The sequence below is a fragment of the Cervus elaphus genome, chromosome 30, assembly GCF_910594005.1.
Source record: "Cervus elaphus chromosome 30, mCerEla1.1, whole genome shotgun sequence".
In the NCBI taxonomy this organism is placed as follows: domain Eukaryota; kingdom Metazoa; phylum Chordata; class Mammalia; order Artiodactyla; family Cervidae; genus Cervus; species Cervus elaphus.
In genome coordinates, this window is record NC_057844.1 from 25,217,093 (window position 1) to 25,238,905 (window position 21,813).

Genomic DNA, 21,813 nt, shown 5'->3' on the forward strand with positions numbered 1-21,813 from the left:
TTCGTGCTGTTTCACCACACCACATTCCCTATATTTGGGCCAAACTGTGTTTATTGAGAAACAATAAAAGAAAGGGGGTGGAGGGAGGGAGAAAAAGAGGATGCATGTGTTGGATTTCTATTCCTAAACACTCATCAGGGTTAAAAAATGAATGACATCCGGGGTGTCCTGGGATGACTTTATAACAATGAGAAGGTAGAAATATACTTCCTTACCTACAAAAACAATTTCAAAACATCTATTTAAAAAGGAAAATATCTGTTTTCTGAATTTGAACTAAGCTATTCTACATGGATATCATCTGATAGTTAGAATAACAGAGTTTTCTGAAGGACACACTGGGAACATTTTTTAAAAGTGGTTTATTAACTGCATCAGTAAAATAATACTATATTTCTTACCCAAAAAGCTGGCACAGTTGTAGAATTCTTAAAGTTCTAAAGATGTTTGGTGTTTTGATGGGCGAAGTTTTTAGAAGATAAAGCATCCCCGAAGCTAATTTGATTTGTTCTGCAGTTTGCTAACAATGGTGTTCTTTAGTGCCTAACCAAAGTGTTTCGATGATGAGATGGCCAGAATACATTTTTAAAGTTAGACTTGTATTTTAAAAGTAGCAATGTAATGTGAGATCTCTTAATTTTACTAAGGTGTCTAGATTGTTACTATCAGATATACTTACAAAAGTAAAGTTTAACAGTTCATTCGAGGAACTGCAACATAGACAACTTGGTAAATATTTATTGTCTGAAAGGATATTTTTCCTGAAAAAGCTGTACGTGAATCAGATTTCTGTCCAGTGCATCATAATTTTACATTTAGTATGATTCATTTTGTAAGAAAAGTAATCTCCCAAATTTATATTTGCGTCAAACCCAAATTTTCATAGATCAGAATTGCTTGCAGTAAGGGCTCCTTTAAGATGTCTTGTGTTGTGTAAGATCTTGTTTATTCTTTTTGAGGTTGCTAAGGTACAGAAAGTTTGACTTTTTTAAAAGGGCAATAGTTATTCACCAGTTTATAAACAATTAAGTAAAAATAGATTTCTAAGGATCTTCAATTTGTAAGTAATAAATCATCCACGTTGAAATAGTTGACCTGGATTCTACTTTACTTAAGAATGTGGACTGTTTTATAAACACACCAAAAGTTACAAATGTAGAAGAGAGGAAGTAAAGAATTGCAATGTCAGTAATATGCAATATACTTTTGTGCCTATATGAAATTTTAGTCAAAGCATTCTAATACATACAGTAAAGCATGTTAGAATTGGGTCTAAATTAAGACTGGCCTCTGAGTCTACGTTGTTGCAACCCTATTTGGTCCTGTGAGTTGTTTAACCACCCAGTCTGTCTGACTCTTGGGACCCCATGCAGCACGCCAGGCTTCCCTGTCCTTCACTATCTCCTGGAGTTTGCTCAAACTCATGTCCATTGAGTTGATGATGCCATTCAACCATCTCATCCTCTGTCGTCCCTTTCTCCTCTTGCCCTCAATCTTTCCCAGCTTCAGGGTCTTTTCCAATGAGCTGATTCTTTGCATCTTGTGGCCAAAATATTGGAGCTTCAGTTTCAGCATGAGTCCTTCAAGTAAATATTCAGTGTTAATTTTCTTTAGTATTAACTGGTTTGGTCTCCTTTCTGTCCACAGGACTCGAGTCTTCTCCAGCACCACAGTTTGAAAGCATCAGTTCTTCAGGGTTCAGCCTTCTTTATAGTCCAACTCTTGCATCCATACAGGACTACTGGAAAAACCATAGCGTTTGACTAACGTCACCTGAAGTTGCAAGCCTTCAATTGACCAGAATTCCGAAATAATTACAGGACAGATTCTGCTAGTGTAATGGTTGTCTAGATGGGGAGACAGTTTCCTGGTGCTTCATACTCTGCCATCTTCTTAAAATCCCCTTCCTCTAGTCTTTTTAAAGACTGTCCCCCTGCCCCCGCCACCAGCACCTAATTTAGTTCAAAAAGTCAGCTATTCTCTTTAGTCTCTTCAGCTTTTTCCCCTTCTCTCTCATACTTTCTCCTTCTCCTCTTTCTTCTAATTCAGTGGGTCTTTTTTTCTTTTTTTAAAGAAAATCTTTTGGTGGTCACAAGTTCTTTTAAGAATTTGAAGAAAATTACCTATGGATTGTCTGCCTAGAAAAATCCATGTATCTCCCAGTAAGAGCCGATAGTTGAGACCCATTGTTGTTATTGTTTAGTCGCTCAGTCATGTTTGATTCTTTTGAGACCCCCAAGGACTGTAGCCTACCAGGCTTCTCCATTCATGGGACTTCCCAGGCAAAAATACTGGAGTGGGTTGCTGTTTTCTCCTCCAGGGGATCTTCCCGACCCAGGGATCAGACCTGTGTCTCCTGCATTGGTAGGTGAATTGTTTACCACTGAGCCACCTGGACGCTCCTCAGAGGTCCATTATTGTTACTGTTTAGTCGCTAAGTGGTGTCTGACTCGTTCCAACCCCAGGGACTGTAACCCATCAGGCTCCTCTGTCCATGGGATTTCCCTGGCAAGAATACTGGAGTGGGTTGCCATTTCCTTCTCCAGGGGATCTTTCTGACCCAGGGATCAAACCCTTATCTCCTGCGTTGGCAGGCAGATTCTTTACTGCTGAGCCACCAGGGAAGCCCTTCGGAGGTGCCCTGAAATCCCACCATGGGAGCCCTGTTATAACGATGCATGTCTGTCAACTTCCCTTGACACTCTGGGCAGGAAGTATTCTACCCGTGGCTCAGGCGGCTCACTCAGGGACTGGTGAATGGGAACTGCCCTCATAGATTTGTAGGAAGTCTCTGAATATGGTTAGGAAAACCTCTTTCCCAGAGTATGAAATCATGACACCCATTTCCCATGTTTATCCACCAGCTGGCATGTTTATCCAATGACATTAAACTGGTATGTGTATGAGGTAGTTACTTATACCTTACAAGACAAACTTGTGACTGCCATTCATTTGGCACATGTAGGGATGACAGGCTAGTTTAAGTGAGGACCGATCTGAATACATCTGTGTATTTGTGTATGTGTGTGTTTTAAGTCTGGTTTCTCTTCAATAATACGACATGATATATACGTGCTTTAGTAATAATAACAGCCACCTATTTTCTAGATAGATGTTCTTTGAGGTCTCTTTTTACCCTTTCAAAGCCATATTAATTACTGATATATGAAAAGTGATATAAAAGTAGTCAAGGAAACAGTCTGTTCCTTCAAGGGGGTTAAATGTTCTTTTGGAAGTGTGTTCAGATTCTAAATTTCTATAGTAAACTGTTTTATGGAGGGGATAGTGTACTTCATGCTGGCTGTGGATTAGAGGGCCAGAATTGACAAGGTCGATCAGTACTCTGTGATGACATGGATGGGTAGGATGGTGGGGGTGGGAGGGAGGTCCGTGAGGGAGGGGATATATGCATACGTATAGCTGACTCACTTCATTGTACAGCAGGATGAACACAACAATTGTAAAGCAATTATACCTCCATTTTTAGAAAATAAAAAGAGGCTTCTTCAAAACCCCTAAAAAATTATAAAAAGATTGAGAAATTAAAAAACAAAACAAATAATGAAATAACAATGTCTGTCCTGGATGTTTCTGGAGTGGCCCTTGCAGCGTGGACACCCTGGGCCTACGGGAGTGCACAGCCTGGTCGGTGATGTAGACTTTTCTTGTCTGGGTTGGCCAAGGAGCAGTGCCCTTGAGGGACTGTTCAGTGGTTCCATATGCTCCAGAGCAGACAACCAAGGTTGTTAACCTTGGTTAACCTTGTTACCACCTTAAGCAGTAATTTTTTAATTTTATTTTCTTCAGGATTGAATTCACCAGTTGGATCTTCCAGTGAGGCCAAGTAAGTGGAAATAAGATTGAGTAACTGGTAACAGAAGTTCAGTTTAAACCAATAACTTAAAAGTCTCATTTCTCCCACACTTTTATCCAGCCAAATTAGATCTAAGTGTGGAATAATGTACGGTTAATTCATGGTGAATGCACATGGTGAGTTCTGCTTTCTTTTTTTACCCCCCTTTTTTTAATTTATTTTTTAATTGGAGGAAAATTGCTTTACAATGTTGTGTTGATTTCTACTGTACAACAAGGCAGTCAGCCATGTGAAAATGTTAGTTGCTCATTCATGTCCGCCTCTTTGTGACCCCATGGACTTAACCCGCCAGGCTCCTCTGTCCATGGAATTCTCCAGGCAAGAATACTGGAGTGAGTTGCCATTCCCTACTCCAGGGGGTCTTCCTGATCCAGGAATTGAACCTGGGTCTCCTGCACTGCAGGCTATTTCTTTACCGTCTTAGCCCCCAGGGAAACCTGTTCCCTCCCTCCTGTTCCTTCCTCTCCTTCCCTGACCCCGCCCCTCTACGTCATCTCGGAGCGCCAGACTGGGCTCCCAGTGTTAAACAGCAGCTTCTCACCAGCTGTCTGTTCCACACATGGGTAGTGTATCTGTACTGATGCTACTTTCTCCATTCATCCCATTCTCTCCTTCCCCCTTTGTGTCCACAGGTCCGTTCTCTGCATCTGCGTCTCCATTCCTTCCCTGCAAATAGGTTCATCAATACCGTTTTTCTAGATTCCATATGTATGCATTAATATATGAAATTTGTTTTTCTCTTTCTGACTTACTTCACTCTGTATAATAGGCTCTAGGTTCATCCACCTCACTAGAGCTGACTCAAATTGATTCTTTTTTATGGCTGAGCAATATTCCATTAGTCATTATTCCACACACCACATCTTTTTTATCCATTTATCTGTAGATACACACCTAGGTTGCTTCCATGTCCTGGCTATTGTAAATAGTGCTGCAGTGAGCATTGCGGGTACATGTGTCTTTTAGAATTGTGGCTTTCTCAGGATATGTTCCCAGTAGTGGAATTTCTGGGTCGTATGGTAGATATATTCCTAGTTTTTTTTTTTTTAAGAAATCTACATTCTGTTCTCCATAATGGCTATATCTGTTTACATTCCCACCAACAGTGTAGGAGAGTTAGTTCCTTTTCCTCCACATCCTCTCCAGCCTTTATTGTTTATAGATTTTTTTGATGACGTCCATTCTAACTGGTGTGAGGTGATACCTCATTGTAGTTTTGATTTGCATTTCTCTAATAATTAGTGATGTTGAGCATCTTTTCCTGTGTTTATTGGCTATCCATAGTGCTGTTTCCTTTTTAGTGGTTCTGTTTATTTAAAAGACTTGAAAATGAGAAGTTGTTTTGCTCACTCAGTTCGGGTTTATTGTAAAACTCAGTTGCCCGAAAGAGAGAGTACAGTACTGTTTTTGTGTGAGTGCGTGAAGTGGCCCACGAGTGAACCGGAGAAGGCGTGGCCCTGCTGCTTTTTTCCTTCCACCCACAGAAGGAAAGCTCTAATGGTCAACAGATGGAGTTTGTGGATGTCTGGCCTCATGAATGCCTGGATGCAGGCGCCAAAAATGGTGGCAGACCCAATCACACCACGCGTATGTTTTCACTCTTATTCCCTGGGGCTGATAAAAATAATGCTGGAAAGAAACAGAAGCTGGAGAGAAAAGTGGGCACTGTGCTGTAATTGGTAGATGACATTTGTCATAAGAAGGATCAGTTTGACAACCATGGGGAGAAGTTGTTTTGCCCCGGTCCATGTGCTATGTCTTCATGGGTGAAAAGCTTTACGTTCAGACTCCCCAGTGGTAGCAGCCTAGCACCAACAGCTGAGAGAAAAGTAACTGTTTCCCCTTTCCACTCATACTTAAGGCTCCCCTAAAACAGAATTTGAACAAATATTTAAAGGTGCAGAATACTATTTGAAATGAATGTTGTGGTAATATCTTGGCATAATGGCCACAAAATACTTCATTGCTTGGCAGAATAGAGGTGTAGAAGCAAGTGGCCCATTAGCATCGAGGAAAGCTTGTTTCACTCAGTAAAAGCAAGTGCAGTGGACAAAAGTATATTCTTCATGCTATTGGAAATGTTTTGTGGAAGTGTGGTGTTTCCATTCCTTTAGCACAAATAAATTGTTTGGTTTCACTTTAAAGTGGGGAAAAAAAAATCAATCCATGTGGGAGATGACATGTGGTGGTTGTGTAATCCCTTGTGACACCACAACCATGGAATCGTGGACCCAGCGCCCAGACAGACCCTCCCCTTGAGGCTGAGCCCTTCTTGATCCACAGATGAGGAAATGAGGGGCCCCGGAGAGAACACAAGACTAGTTCAAGATCACACAGTCAGTCTATGGCAGGGTTACACAGTTTTCTTACAGAAGTGAGAGTTTAACCACAAAAAGCTTTTTAGAAAGTTGTCCTCACCTGCCTTGCTAGGTTATCTTTTAACTGTGACTTAAAGCCTTCCTTGTGCAGCTCAGAAATCATCTTTGGAACCTTCCAGAACCCCCTGAGTTGGGCCAAGGGTTCTTCCTCCTATGCCACTTATTGCCTCTCTTCTGTAGATCTTGTTATATTTTGTAGAAGTCATCTGGTTGTGTTTTTGTGTTTCGATCCTGCATGTACATTCATCTTCATAGTTTATTCTGTCTCATTCTTTGTAATTTATAGGAATGGAGTAAGGACAAGCTTTAGTAACGCCCCACCCCTCTTCTATTTGTGTGACAGTTGGATGGGTCCCCGGAATGCTGTGTGTGAATTACTAAAATTATTATGAGTCTGACCAGTGGTATTTTCAGGAGGTTAGAGCTTGCTCTAGGTTAGAGCATATAGTCTCTGCAAACCTAAATTACCTGACAGTAGAAAGCCGTTTTGAGTCAGATTGACACTATTGGACAGACTTGGGCAGGGTGGGGGTGGCCTGCACTGTGGATGTCAGTGTGATGACCAGCCGGAGATAAGCGAGGACCCTTTGTTCTACTAGTGGCTACAGTATTACAGGAACGAGAATGGGATAACCTTTAGGAGCCCTGAGCTGCACCCCTGGACAAACAGCAACTATTAACAATGACGGGAACCTGAAGCCTTAGTGTTACTGAGAGTCCAAGTTTGATATGTTTTTTTACATTTAGTTTTCCTATTAAAAGTACATACATCAAACAAATGTAGAGAATCATATTTTGAACATCTGTGGACCCACCAATCAGCTTTAGTAGACCTTAACTTTTCTTAAACAGAACCTAAATTTATGTTTTTTCCATTTACTTTGTGTTTTTATTAAAAATTTTTATTAAAGTTTGATTCACAATGTTGTGTTAGTTTCAGGTATATAGCAGAGTGATTCGGTTATACACATATATGTGTATATGTATGTGTGTGTGTGTGTGTATGGGCTTCCCCAATGGCTCAGCAGTAAAGAATCCACCTGCCAATTCAGGAGACGGAGGTTCGATCCCTATGTCTGGAAGATCTCCTGGAGAAGGAAATGGCAGCCCACTCCAGTATTCTTGCCTGGGAAATCTCATGGCCAGAAGAGCCTGGCAGGCTACAATCCATGGGGTCACAGAGTCAGACCCAGCTTAGTGACTAAACAACAACTATTTTTATATATTCTTTTACAGATTCTTTTCCGTTACAGGTTTTTGCAAGATATTAAATTTAATTCCTTAACTATAACCTTTTGATATTTTGTATTCTTTTCCTTCCCTATCCAGAGGTCACTATTATGAATTTGGCGTTTGTTACTCAGAGATTCTAAAGTTGACTCTTTGGGGCCTCCCCCCTAAGGCAAGGGCTCTGTGTGATGGAACAGGAGCTGTGTCTTGTGGCAATAAAACCGTAGTTTTGGAGCCATGGTGAGACTCATAAAGATTTGAAATGTGGCAGTGAAATCAGACTGCAGAGCCAGGGTTCCCAAATCCTAGATTCTTGACTAGTTGGAATTTCCCCAGGGGACGAGAAGGGACGGTGGACCCTGAAAGTCACTCATCAGGGTAAAGCTCAAACAGACATGGCTTGAGGAAATGTATCGTTTAGGAGTAATGCTTTTCAAACACTTTTCGACTGTAACCCACAATAACAAATTTTGCAAAGTGACCCTCGATAATTGCGCACGTGTGCACACACGCACACAGAACACATACCTCCAAATGAAGCATTTATATGAAATAATACCTATTCTTTCTTTGTTAGCTGCACTGCAATAGGGTCTGTTTTGTTTTTACAAAGGCAATTTGTCCCAATAAGTTGATTTCCCAGGCCACTAATAGATCGGAGCAGTTAAAACAACAGCAGCAAACCCGGGTTTGCAAAACTGTGATTTGTTTCCTGGAGCAAAAGTTTTTTTAAAGGGTCTTTTAGTTTAACTCTACTGAACATGTTTATAAGTAGCTGTTTTCTACTGATGGCCTAAGCTTCAAGATTTATGCCACGATTTACTAATAAAAAATTCTATGTAAAACTAAGCAGAATTCAGAGCTCTTTTGAGGTTCAGGTTATTCTGTGTCATGTTGCTTCTCCTCCTCAGAGCCCTTCATCCTCTTCAACGATTGCTTTAAGGCAGCCTGTCTCAATTAAGTAAACAGAGCTCGAACACAGTGACTTAACTATACTTTATAAATTCATGATTGTTAAGCCACAAAATCAACCTTTCCAAATAAAACTGAGTGTAAGTCAAACTGCCAGGAGAAAAAGAACAGCTATGGAGTCTTTAACTCTGCTTTCACCCTAGTTTACCCTCTGTCTGTATACAGGGCTAACTAAAGTCTACACAAGGAATAAAGTGATGTATGTACGTGTTGCTTCATGTTTATTGAATGTCACCCGTTTTTGTGTAATCAGACTGCCATCCTCTTCACAGAGCTTTGTTATTATTGTTTCGTTGCTAAGTCATGTCCTACTCTTTTGAGACCCCATGGACGATAGCCCGCCAGGCTCCTCCATCCATGGGATTTCCCAGGCAAGGACACTGGAGCGGGTTGCCATTTCCTTCTCCAAGGGATCTTCCTGACCCAGGGATTGAACCCATGTCTCCTGCATTGGCAGGCAGGTTCTTTACCGTCTGAGCCACCAATAACCCCTCTTCACAGAGCTGTCTGCTGATCATCATAAGAGCAAGCGTTGTGACAGCACCTCTGTCCAAAGACGTGTATGTAATTGAACCCAGAAAGGTGCAACTCCAGGGAGGCAAAGGGGAAAATTACATCTCATGCGTATTAAACACGCAGTTGTTGGAGATGATGAACTAGATTGATTCCAAGATGCTAAAATGAGTCAGCTTTCTCCAAAATCCTACCAGCAACCACTTTACAAGGGAAACAAGGGAGCTGGTTTCTAAAACCTGGAAGAAGCAGAGGGTTTTGTTTAAGCCAGCTATTTTTTCACAGAAGAGGAAATGCAGAGCTACCTCAGGAAATTTAAATGGGACTGTTGAATAACTGGGGAGGAATGTCTCCTTGGGATGAGAAGGCAAAGAAAAGTTCTGCTGATTTTCAGGGAGAATAACAAAAGTGACAGTGTGCATGTTGTGTGTGTGACTGTGTGTAACTTCTAGAACGTTCGGGTCTTATGACCCCTTTCTACTTTTAAGAATTATTGAGAACTCCAAAGAACCTTTGTTGATGTGGCTCATTTTTTTTTTTTGCACCATTTTAGGAATTAAGACTGAAAAGCTTAGAACGTTTACTGACTTATTAAAGACAATGATAAACTCATTATATATTATTAGTAACATAAACATTTTTTATTTTTTTAAAAATCAATCTTTACCCCCCAATAGTGAAGAATGTTATTGTTTTGTATTTTTGCAAGTCTCCTTAATGCTTGGTTGACTATGGCACTTGGATTCTCATAACTGCTCCTGCAAACAATCTGTTGTGATCTGTTGTTTGGGTTGAAACACATGGGGGAAAGTTTAGTGCACCCAGATGTGTTAGTTGGAAAAGAGAGGGTCTCACAGTCCCCTGAAGGGGACTCTGGAACTCCCAGGGGTCCTTGGGTCACATTTTGAGAACCACCATCCTATAAAGTAGTTTGGAAGCATAAACGAGTGATAAGATTACTGTGTTAATCCCTCTGTTGTGTCCAACTCTTTGCGACCTGGTGGACTATAGTCTGCCAGACTCCTCTATCCATGAATTAGAACTGGAAGAGAGGAGCTCCTTCAGAGGTGTTGCAGTGATCAAGGGGAGAGGTCAGGTGGGGTGGGGCTTAGATGTTGGCAGAAATGGAGAGAAGCTCCCAAGCTTGAAAGACGTTTTGAAGGCAGAATTACCAAGACTTGGAATAGGGCATAAAAGAGAAGGAAGAGTCAAGATGACTAATAAGTTTTCTTTTTTTTTTTTTTTGGTGTCGGCCTTTATTATTTTTAATTAATTAATTTCTGGCTGTCCTGGGTCTTTGTTGCTGCACACGGGCTTTCTTAATTGCATCAAGCCCGAGCTACTCTATCTGTGGCGTGCAGGCTTCCTCACTGCGAAGGCTTCTCTTGCCGTGGAGCATGGCTTCGTGGGCACTCGGGCTTCAGTAGTTGCAGTTCACAGGCTCTGTCGCTGTGGCTCTTGGGCTCTATCGTGTGGGCTCAGTAGCTGTGGCACACAGGCTTATTTGCCCCATGGCATATACAGTCTTCCCAGAGCAGGGATTGAACCCACGTCTCCTGCATTGACAGGTCTATTCTTAATCACCGGACCACTAGGGACATCCTAAGTGTTTTCTTCAAGTATAGAACATCTGAAAAATATTTTCTCCCTTACACCCAACCTTTGCTCTTTTCTGAAAATTATCCCAATGAAGTTTACTGAAGTCTTTTTTTTTTTTTCCTCCCCCCAGAGTTGTCCTGCCCACCCCAGGGCTTTGGAGAAAGTCAACTGCTTCCCAGCCTGCACTGGTCACAGTCACTTCCAGAAGAAAGGGAAGACCTGTGACGTCCCTGGGGACTTGGGACCTATGACCTCCCAAGGGGCGTCCTTGCTCACTTCGCTCGGGCCCTGCAGGCAGTGAAGGGCTGTGGGTCCAGCTCCTGTGTGCACCGGACGCCTGCAGTGCCCCCCTCTTATGCACTCCAGCACCCCCATCAGCTCCCTCTTCTCCTTCACCAGCCCGGCAGTGAAGAGACTGCTCGGCTGGAAGCAAGGAGATGAAGAGGAAAAGTGGGCGGAGAAGGCGGTGGACTCTTTAGTGAAGAAGTTAAAGAAGAAGAAAGGAGCCATGGACGAGCTGGAGAGGGCGCTCAGCTGCCCGGGGCAGCCCAGCAAGTGCGTGACCATCCCCCGCTCCCTGGACGGGCGGCTGCAGGTGTCCCACCGCAAGGGGCTGCCCCACGTCATCTACTGCCGCGTGTGGCGCTGGCCGGACCTCCAGTCTCACCACGAGCTGAAGCCGCTGGAGTGCTGCGAGTTCCCGTTCGGCTCCAAGCAGAAGGAGGTGTGCATCAACCCCTACCACTACCGCCGCGTGGAGACGCCAGGTGGGTTGCCTTCGCGGTTTAACTGACAGGTAAGAGGGCGCGTCCCGTTAGTGGGGAGACACGGGCCACCGGCAGGAGAAGGAGGCCCCTCCCGCCGCTGCAAGAGAGACAGAAGGAGGGAGGTTCGGTTTGGAGAAGCCCATCCAAAACTTTGTAGGCAGAATAACCTAGACAGAAGATCTTTCATTTCAGCATAGATGTAAGTTTTGTGTGATTTTGGAAAACGCCGTTTTATTTTGATGTATTTTCGAGTCATCGTCCAGTTCTTGAAAGGTCTGAATATGGTCTTCACATGATAAACAGTTTTTAAAAAAAATCTTTTTCCCCAACTCCTCCCCTTGAACTCAGCTGTACTGAACTAAACCAGCTGCACTCTCCCCACGCTAAAGTAAGCAGAGGTGTCTTCTAAACTAAGCAGATGATGGAAGAGTTGCTGGAAATCCTTCCAAGACTGAAAACAATGGCAGTGAGGGGAGATTGGCAGCACTTCTTAAATATGACTTGAAACATAGGAAAGTATTAATCCTAAAGCGCTTCACACACGTGTGTGTGTAAGTCCGGTGTTCATCTTTGTTCCTTCACATTGGTGTAACAGTTTGACTGCTTTTCTCTTGGGGTGGAGTGTTCCTGCAGCTACAGGGATGCAGCTTTTGCGGGAGCTTCGTCTCCCCATTCCTGGAGGGGCCGGCTCGTGCGCTCTGGGGAGCAGCCCATGTCCATTAGGAGGCGGTTCTCTCTAGGAACGCAGGTGGTGGGGGAGTCCAGCCTGCCACCTGGCTCCCTCCCAGATTCAGTTAACCTTGTAGCTATCCTTGTTAAGTCCTGCCCAGCCTAGAACAATCTTACTGAGGTGAACTTTCAGGCTCCTGAATCTTGCCATCATGCTGTTAAACTGATGTCAAGGATGTCACCTGCCTGAGCGTGGACGCTTCTCACAGTCATGTCACTCAGGATACAGGATGAGACCGTGATGAGAAAGGCCCACTTGCCTGGTGAATCCATTGTGCTTTCCCCTAGATCATATACCTCTTTGCTTTCTTCTCTTTCTTGCTTCTCTCTGGGCTTTCTTCATCTACTTTAAAAACACGTCATTAAGGAGTTTATGACAGAAACGACTTGATTGTTTTTTGTTTCTAAGATTTGAGTTATAGTAAGCATTCAGAATACATCCCATGAAAAATGTTCATCAGGGAATCATTTTCCTCTCCCTCAGTAATGTAGTTATTAGATGTGTTTGTAAGATGTATCAGGCATTCCTTTTGAACACTCGAAACCCTGATTTTAAAGGATTATTTGATGTTTTCATTTTTCATATTATGTGAGGTTCTTTCAGAAATAATAGTATGAATGTTTTTACATATGGCAGGTTTCATATCTTGGTAGTTTAGGTTTGAGTTTCCAAGATGAAAGATAGCTAAATGTGGTGTTAATTTTAAGGTGATGTTTAAGCTGTCTTTTTTTATTCCTAAATTTGACTTTTTCAATAAAAAGGCAAATTTTATATCTAGCTTTCTGGCCAAGCTTAAAGTCAATATTTTGAGAACAATGTAAGATGCTAATGTTCAGCAAGTTTGCTGGTCCCTAATTGTCATAAAACTGAAGTTTTGCCTTTGAAATCTCTCATCTTTTGACCACCCATGCTTGGAACCTTGAAGGCTGCATTGTAGATTATTTTTTTCCTTCTCATAACCTACTAAAATAATCTATTTTAGTGCTTTTCAAACTATCTGCAGTGAAGCACCAGTTTTTAAAAAGCTTCCAATCCATCAAATAGCAATATTTTTACAATACAAATAAATTACTGGGCAGATGAAATTTTTAAAAGACTTAAAAATGCAAGCTTGACTTTAAAAAATACAACCTCAGTTTTTTTTCTTACTATTCAACAGATATAAAATTACTCTGTCAAGTGGCTATTAAGTTTCTAAACACAAACTTCCAGTTTGAATACTTGTATCTGTATGAACTGACACCCAACAGCTGGTAAAATCTCACCAGTCCTCAGACCTTACTTTATGTGGCTTGCGTCTGGTTGCGAAAATGTTTTCGGGGCTCATAACGATTTTTCTTCATGCAGCCGGAGGTGATTTCAGTATAATTTCTCCTCTGTGTTAAATTCCCACACTTTATCCAAACCACATGACTTTTGAAAAAGATTCAAAAGCTTTTTTCAGCTTTGCCCTGCAGTCCCTTATAGACAGTTAATTCCTGCCATTATCTGCCCCCAGGTCATGCTTAGATAGTGTGGTATTTAAAAGGTAGCATCGTGTTAAGGGGTTTCCCAGGTGGTTCAGTGGGAAAGATTCCACCTGCTGGTGGAGGAGATGCCAGGGACTTAGGTTCGATCCCTGGGTTGAGAAGATCCTCTGGAGGAGGAAATGGTGACCCACTCCAGTATTTGTGCCTGGGACATCCCATGGACAGAGGAGCCTGGCGGGCTATAGTCCATCGGGTCACAAAGAATCAGATGCGACTGAACACACGTTGAGACCAATGTCTGTAAGCTCACTAGGTCTTATTTGCAAGCAGCAGTTGTCACACAGAAATAGAACTGAGTTGATTAAGAATAGCTATTGCTCTAGATTGAATGTCTGTGTCCCCCCAAATTCATACATTGAGAACTTCATGCCCAAGATGATATAGTATTAAGAGGCAATGCCTTTAGATGGCTAGATCATGAAGCCAGACCCCCATGAGTGGGATTAGTGTCCTTATAAAGGGGTCCCCAGAGAGACCCCTTGTCCCTTCCTGCATGAGGACACAGTGAGAAGGCAGCCTACAGCCCAGAGGGGGCTCTGCCCAGAACCTGACCAGGCTGCATCCCCATCGTGGACTGTCCAGCCTCTGGGACTGTGAGAAAGAAATTTCTGTTGTTTATCAGCTTCCCAGTCTGTGGTCTATATGTTCTAGTAGCCCACAGCGGCTAAGACAGCTGTGGTTTGAGTGAAAGTATTTACAAATATGATCAATGCAATCCCAAGGTTAATGGATCTTGTCAGGCTGAATTATAACTCTGATGATACTATCAGTTTTCCTTACAAATCTCCACTGCCTTTAGTTTTACTCAGATGATAGAAATACATTATCAAGATGTTTGTCTCAATAAAGACAAGTTCATCTTCTCTTTTGGTGCCTCAGATCTGCAGGCCATGGAGGAATGAAGGTCTCTGCATTCAGATATGAGGAATTCTGTTTATCAGTGTCAAGGATACCCTGTAGGTATATAAGAACTGAAGTCACAGAGAGTATTCAAATTCTTCCTCCCAAAAAGAAAAGTGAGGGTTTATTTGATCATTGTTAACACTGTGCTCAAGAAGCATCAGTGAAAAATAAGCCATGTGTCATTTAGAGTGTCAGCCCCTCACTTTCAGAGTATTCATGAGGCAAGAAATCTTTTTATTCCTCTATATTCATGGAAGGAGATTGGATGGCTTATCGTCTATGTCATTTTTGCATCATGATATTGAGGATTGTTCTATAATGTCATAAAGCAATATATGCAAATACTGGCTTTTAAAGGAGGAAGAAATCACTGTTTCCCTGCCACCCTCATTTGTAGTGGTTTAGCTTAAAACTGTTCATCTGCCTCTTGGAGTTTATATTCTACCTGTAGAGCTGAAAATTGTTGCTTGTTAAGAAGAGATAACTCTATGATAGTGGGTAAATGGTGGAATTTGTGATGGATATTATTTTTACCATACTGTTCTTATTGTCTGTTTACTCCAAAATATTTACTTTTTATGAAAGTGTTTATAGATACTTGCTTATGATAAGAAATCCATAGAGTGATTTGAAACAAGTGCTACCTCAGCTATCTCCAGGAACAATTTCTTTTAATTATTCTTGCTTGGTTCTTCTGCTAGCTCTCTCCATTATTACTAAAAAAAATAGATAATTCTAAATAATATGCTTATACATCTATTTCCAAATTTATCACTTTTAGCTAGTTTCATTGACTCTAACATAAAAGGTGAAGATTTAGTTAATTTATATCACCTTTATCCTTTCTTCCTTTTCTCAATCTATATTTTGGTTTATATTATATTATTATTTAAGTTAATATTATGTTATTTTTTGCTATTAATTTCCAGTGTGGAATTTGGGGGTTCAAATTTTTTCCCTTTAGGAGATTATTAGTCCATTGCCTTTTAAAAAATTATTTTATTTTTTGGTTGAACCAGATCTTCGTTGCAGTGCAAGACTTCTTACTGCAGAGGCTTCTCTTGTTGCAGAGCATGGGTTCTAGAGCTGGGACTTCAGTAGCTTTGGCACATGGGCTTAGTTGTTCCACATCATGTGGGATCTAGTTGCTGGCTCAAGGATCGAACCCATGTCCCCTGCATTGGCAGGCAGATTGTTAACCACTGGACCACCAGAGAAGTCCAGTCTGTTGCCTTTCGCTGTCCAGCATGGATGACGGGAAGTCATAAATCATTTTCTCATGTCCTTGTGGTGACTTTGAGGTGCTCCTCTGGGAGCTTTTCAGTCTGTCCTTAGATGTTTGAAATTCAAGATGGCATGACTATGATAGATCTTTTTTTCACTCATTGGGCTGTATACTGTGTGGCTGTTTTCAATCTGATGACACAGATCCTTCTTCGGGCTCCGAGACATTTTCCCCTGTTGTTTCTTTCATCACTTCCTTTGTCTGTTTTCCCTGTTTCTCCTTCTGCAACTTAGGTTGGTCCCAGCTCACCCCTCAACAACACTCCATGGGATAACTTCTTTTTGCCAAGCCTGGGGACACTTCAGAAGTCAGTGGGCACTAGGGATGTCTGACCAATGCTTGCTCTTGAGAATTGCATCTGTCCTTGTTTTTGTGTTGAATCAGGAGCAAAATCACTCATGTTCTTTTTAAAGTAGGGAACCCAGAGGGAAACATACTAAAATGAACAGATAAGTTCTCTATTACTGCTTCATCTTCTACTTATTCACTTTTATTATTATTCACTGTTCATCTTTTCCTTTATAATTTTTAGTTACCTTTAAATCTTTCTGGTAAAGACAAGTAGAATATTTTTACTTAACCAGCACCATGGAGCCTAAAAATGTAGGCTAGTCATCTAAATAATTCAACACAGTTCCAGAGGTATTAATATCTGAATAAAAATATCCAGGGCATGACTTGGGGTTTCATCATGAGCAATGGAAACTGATTTTGATTAAAAAAAAAAGAAAGAAAGAAAAAACACTTTAATGGCAGAATCAGAGGAAGAGGTGAACGATTAGATCCCCAGGTGAGGTAACAGGGCTGCTCTAGTCCTTTCTGCTGTGGGAATGAATAGGCAGTTCTTAGACTACTAACAACAGGAGGATTCTCCTCTAAACTTTTCCTAAATTGGCTGTGAGGAGTGAAACCATTGCTTTAGCTTGATTGCCAAGCTCCCTTTTGGAGGAGAGATGGGACCATCGTGGACAGTGCCACGAGGAGCCCACAGAATGATGGGCAGGTTGTGGCCCGAGTGGACAGACAGCAGCAGCCCGCGTCCACTCTGTATTCGGGACGCCGAGCCGAGGATCTGATGCATCGGTTCTTCCTCCCCCAGTGCTGCCGCCCGTGCTGGTACCCCGACACAGCGAGTACAACCCGCAGCTCAGCCTCCTGGCCAAGTTCCGCAGCGCCTCCCTGCACAGCGAGCCTCTCATGCCGCACAACGCTACCTACCCCGACTCCTTCCAGCAGCCTCCGTGCCCGGCCTTCCCGCCGTCGCCCGGGGCCCCGTTCCCGCCGTCCCCGTGCACGGCCGGCTACCCCCACTCCCCGGGCAGCCCCTCGGAGCCGGAGAGCCCCTTCCAGCACTCAGGTCAGTGCCGGCCGCGGTCTCCTGGGATGCGAGGCGACGCGGTTGTGTGGGCGGGGCCATCGTGAGCATCATTTGTCAGTTGCAGTTCAAACCGCAGGCTCTAGGGGGCCCTTGGACCCCACCCTCTTGATCAGGACTCAATCCATTTTGGAGCAGTTATCAGTTTCTTTTTAAAAAATTTTTATTGGGGTGTAACTGATTTACAGTGTTGGTTGATTTACAGTGTTGGTTAATTTCAAGTGTATAGCAAAGTGAATCTGTTACACATATACATATTCCACTCTCTTTTAGATTCTTTCCCCATATAGGTCATTATAGTGTATTGAGTAGAGTTCCCTGTGCTATACTGTAGGTCCTTATTAATTAGATATTTTATATATAGTAGTGTGTATGTATGTATGTATGTATCAATCCCAATCTTCCAATTTATCCCTCCCCTCTCTACCCCCAGTAACCATAAGTTTTTTTTCATAAGTTTATTTTTTACATGTGTAACTCTATTTCTGTTCTATAGATGAGTTCCTTTGTAGCCTTTTTTTAGATGCCACATATAAGCAATATCATATGATATTTGTCTTTCTCTGACTTGCTTCACTTGGTATAAGTTATCAGTTTCTTCTAGTAAAATAAGGAATATCAGGAGCTGACAAATTGCTGCAGACATGCATGAATGCATCTGGTGCTAGCTGCTGCCATCCACCTCATTCAGGTCTTCCTACGCTCATTTATTTAACAGATATTTATTGAACTCTTATTATCTGCAAGCCTTGCCTGGGGTGCAGGAGCTCTGAGAAACTAGATGGATTTGAACATCATCCTTGGGAATTTCCAGGGATTTTTCCTTTTTAATTTAAGGAATTAGAAGTAAGATTATAAAATACTTCTCTAACATAACCAGGAAGACGTGGCCTAAGGGCAGGTAGTGTAGGGGAATCAGTGGTAGGCCTCTTCTCTGGCTGCCTCTATCAGCAATCCAAGGGAGTCCTTTCCTTTAAAAGATGGGTCTAAGTCAGGTAACGAAGGAGAGATTTACATACCTTGTGAGAGTGAGATAAAGAATATCCCCAGCTCACAAGTTCCTAAGGGTGTTGTTATCTGGTTGCTCAGCTGTGTCCGACTCTTTGTGACCCCGTGGACTGTAGCCCACCAGGCTTCTCTGTCCATGGGATTTCCCAGGCAAGAGTTCTGGAGTGGGTTGCCATTTCCTTCTCCAAGGGACCTTCTCAACCCAGGGATTGAACCCATGTCTCGTGCACTGTCAGGCAGATTCTTCACCACTGAGCCACCTGGGAAGCCCTCTTAAGGGTGTGCACAAATGCATTTGGTGCATCTGCTGCGATCTGCCTCTCCTGTCTTCCCATAGTCATTTATTGAGTTGGGGAAATATTAAAAAGTTTGTTGGGGTTTTTCTGTAACATCTTAAGGAAAAACATGAACTAACTTTTTGGCCAACCCATTATTTGACAGTTATTTGTCAAGCTTTTTTTGTGTGCAAGCATTGCCTTAGGGTTCGGAATGGAGAATTAAAATGTTTATTGAAATTGTTCCTGTCCTTAGGAAACTTATAAAATGTGGGACGATAAGGGAGTTTTCCCACCTCTTCGCTTCTGAGTTATACCATCAGTCGTTCCTTTTGCCCTTCAACAATACATCTGCTATTTTCCCTGTGCATCTACTGTCACGTCTATCACACCATGTTTGTCATTTCCTGCCAGTCTGTTTCCACCACTCAGAGGTCAGCCGCCTTCTCTTTTGTGTGTCCAGCACAAAGAATCCACCTGCAATGCAGGAGACCCCAGTTCGATTCCTGGGTCGGGAAGATCCCCCAGAGAAGGGGTAGGCTACCCACTCCAGTATTCATGGGCTTCCCTGGTGGCTCAGATGGTAAGGAATCCGCCTACACGACTGAGCGACTGAACAACACCAACAAAGGTTTGTGGTGGATTTCCTTCCAATTTGTGTCCTTGTAATAAGCCAGATAAATGTTGCTCAACTTTAAGGTTCATACAGACCACGTGGTGATCTTATATAAATGCAAATTTTATTCCCTGCAACTGAAGTGGCTTCTAAGAATCTGCATTCCTAAGAAGTTCCTGGATTGCTGCAGGGGCTGTGGTCCCAGGAACCACACCAAGAAGGGAATGTCTAAAAGACTTTACTATTCAACATATCTCAGGGGGAATTCTTTCATAAGTGAAGGTCCATTTGGAAACCAAATAATTACCCCCTAATTTATCTGTTTTGTAAGTTTATATTTTAGTGCTTATAAGAACACACTCTAAAAAAAAAAAAGAACACACTCTAGATACAGGAATTACTAGGATACGCAAAGAAAAGAAAGATACTATAATCAATAGAAAGGTAGAAAAAGAACGTGATTTGCAAAGAAAGAAAGAACTCTGAAATTGGGTTTTTGAATTTACTGGCAACTTACTTTGAAAAATTTGGGGTGAAAACATAACATTCACCAATTTCCTAATGAATTAGACCTCTCCCTTTAAAGTATATTTATGCCATGAAATAATAATCCCATATATACACAAAGAAAAATGTGAGTCTGTGTGGAATTTTTTTTTCTTTCTTAACAATTTTAAATCATATGCAGTATTTTTGCTTTGATTTTTTATCATATCCAAACAATTATTTTTATCTTTAGTTCTCTGGAAAAGGATACTCTTTACTATAGGAATTCAGTTTGGCAGTAAAATGCTGTCTCTCAGCTGTGAAGATGACATGACCTTCTAACTTCCTTTTAGCTGTGTTTCCTTTGGATAGGGGGATGAAGTTTGCACAGATCCACTCATACCAATGTTGCCTGGCCCCTCAAAACTAATAAACTTATTTACAAAGATTCCAGCCTTGGGAGAGTCATCAGGACATCGGCCCCTGTTCCCAGGTACGTGGACCAGATGAGCAGCCTGCAAGCAGCTTCCGTGAAAGAGGCAAGTTTGGAAACAACTCACAGCATTGTGCTGGTTCTCACATCCAGCCTTTGGGGAACAGTGGTCACCTCGCTTTCCTGGTGGAGTCGTGAGCTGGGAGGTCCCGGGGGTGGTGGTAGTGATGTCCTGTCTGATGCACTTCTGTTTCAGATTTTCGGCCAGTTTGCTACGAGGAGCCGCAGCACTGGTGCTCCGTCGCCTACTACGAACTGAACAACCGCGTCGGGGAGACATTCCAGGCTTCCTCCCGAAGTGTGCTGATCGATGGATTCACAGACCCTTCAAATAACAGGAACAGATTCTGTCTCGGACTTCTTTCTAACGTAAACAGAAACTCAACGATAGAAAATACCAGAAGACACATAGGAAAGGGTAAAGGCACATGTGTAATCCACTTCATATCTTCTTCTGAGCTAACACACAGAAACGAGCCATGGGTTGGCAGCGTGGCCTAGTGGGATGTTCCCAGGGCTGGGAGCTGGGAGACTGTGCTGGGGATACTGTTGGGAAGCGCGTGAGAACTTTTGGGGTCTTTTAGTGCCTCCCCCTCTGAGGTAGGCACAGCATCTTCTGGGAGGTGGCGTAGGGTGGGTGTTAGGAAGATGAACAAGACGAGAAATACAAAGACAGGATGAAATGATTGAAGAGATGTAGCATGAATTATTTTTGAGTAGCCTGAAATGCTAAATAGGATGACTTCTGAAGAAGAGGAATCTGTATCAGGTAAAGTTACTTTTAGGGAGCTCTTTAAAAAAATCAGTGACTTGTCTGTCTGGAAGCCTTTGAATAGGGGGTTGGGGTTTTCTCGTGTCCAGGCACTTTTACAACAGCTGAAGAGGCACAGGCCTCGCTCGGGTCTGGAAACAACGCCTTTAGAACCCACCTCATTGGTGTGATTGTCTCAGCCTAGCCTGAGGCCTGGTTGAGGATCTTTAAGTTACTTTTCTTTGTTTATTTTTGACTGTGCTGAGTCTTCGTTGCCTCGGGCGCTTTTCTCTGGTTGTGGCGATCAGGGGCTACTCTCTAGTTTTGGTCCACAGGCTTCTCATTGCCGGCGATTCTCTGGTTGTGCAGCACCGGCTCTAGGGCGCGAGGGCTTCAGTAGGTGCGGCTCCTGGGCTCTCTAGCACAGGCTCAGTAGCTGTGGCCCACGGGCTTAGTTGCTCCTCGGCATGTGGGATCTTCCCAGACTGAGGATGGAACCTGTGCCTCCTGCATTGTCAGGAAGGAAGGCACCAGGGAAGCCCTCATATTTTCTTTTCTATCCAAAGAGTTGGCAGTCGGAATGATGCGTGGTTGTCCCCTGAAATCACAGATGTAAAGAAGCTTTGGGGTCATTTGATCTTTTTTCTCCCCGTCCAGCACTTACACCACCTTGGGAAGTAGCCACAAGCCTTTTCTTTTAAGTTTCCAGGGAAGAACCCTTATTTCATGTGTGATGCAATCTGTGTTTGTCCTATCTCCCAAATGTCTCCTGTTGTCAACCTACAGACCATCGATTAGACGCAGGCTGAATTTGTTCACTGATGTTAACCCTTAATAGTGACAGTTACTTTATCTTATCCTGTATCTTCCCATAGTGGCTCTGTGGTGGCTTATGAGAAGCCTTTGTAGAGAATGATAAATGAAAAAGAGAAAGTCAGAAGCTGGGGGTGAGTCAGGGAGATGAGTACAAATATGTCCCTCAGAATTAGCACTGTGATTATGACTGTGGTTAAAATTTTCCCCTAGGCT

General features: G+C 42.6%; 1 protein-coding gene across 3 annotated transcripts in view; it reads left to right on the forward strand.

Annotated features, from left to right (window-relative positions):
- Nucleotides 1-21,813, forward strand: part of SMAD9 (SMAD family member 9) — a 65,815-nt gene that overhangs the window by 25,566 nt on the left and 18,436 nt on the right. For 2 of the 3 annotated variants that reach the window (XM_043891571.1, XM_043891572.1), the window contains exons 2-4: nucleotides 10,697-11,333; nucleotides 16,880-17,137; nucleotides 20,230-20,451. In XM_043891571.1, the coding sequence (XP_043747506.1) occupies nucleotides 10,922-11,333; nucleotides 16,880-17,137; nucleotides 20,230-20,451 (892 nt within the window). In that variant the 5' untranslated portion in view covers nucleotides 10,697-10,921. Of the gene's footprint in view, nucleotides 1-3,825; nucleotides 3,845-10,696; nucleotides 11,334-16,879; nucleotides 17,138-20,229; nucleotides 20,452-21,813 lie in introns of those variants that run through there. The other variant, XM_043891570.1, reaches the window with a different exon arrangement.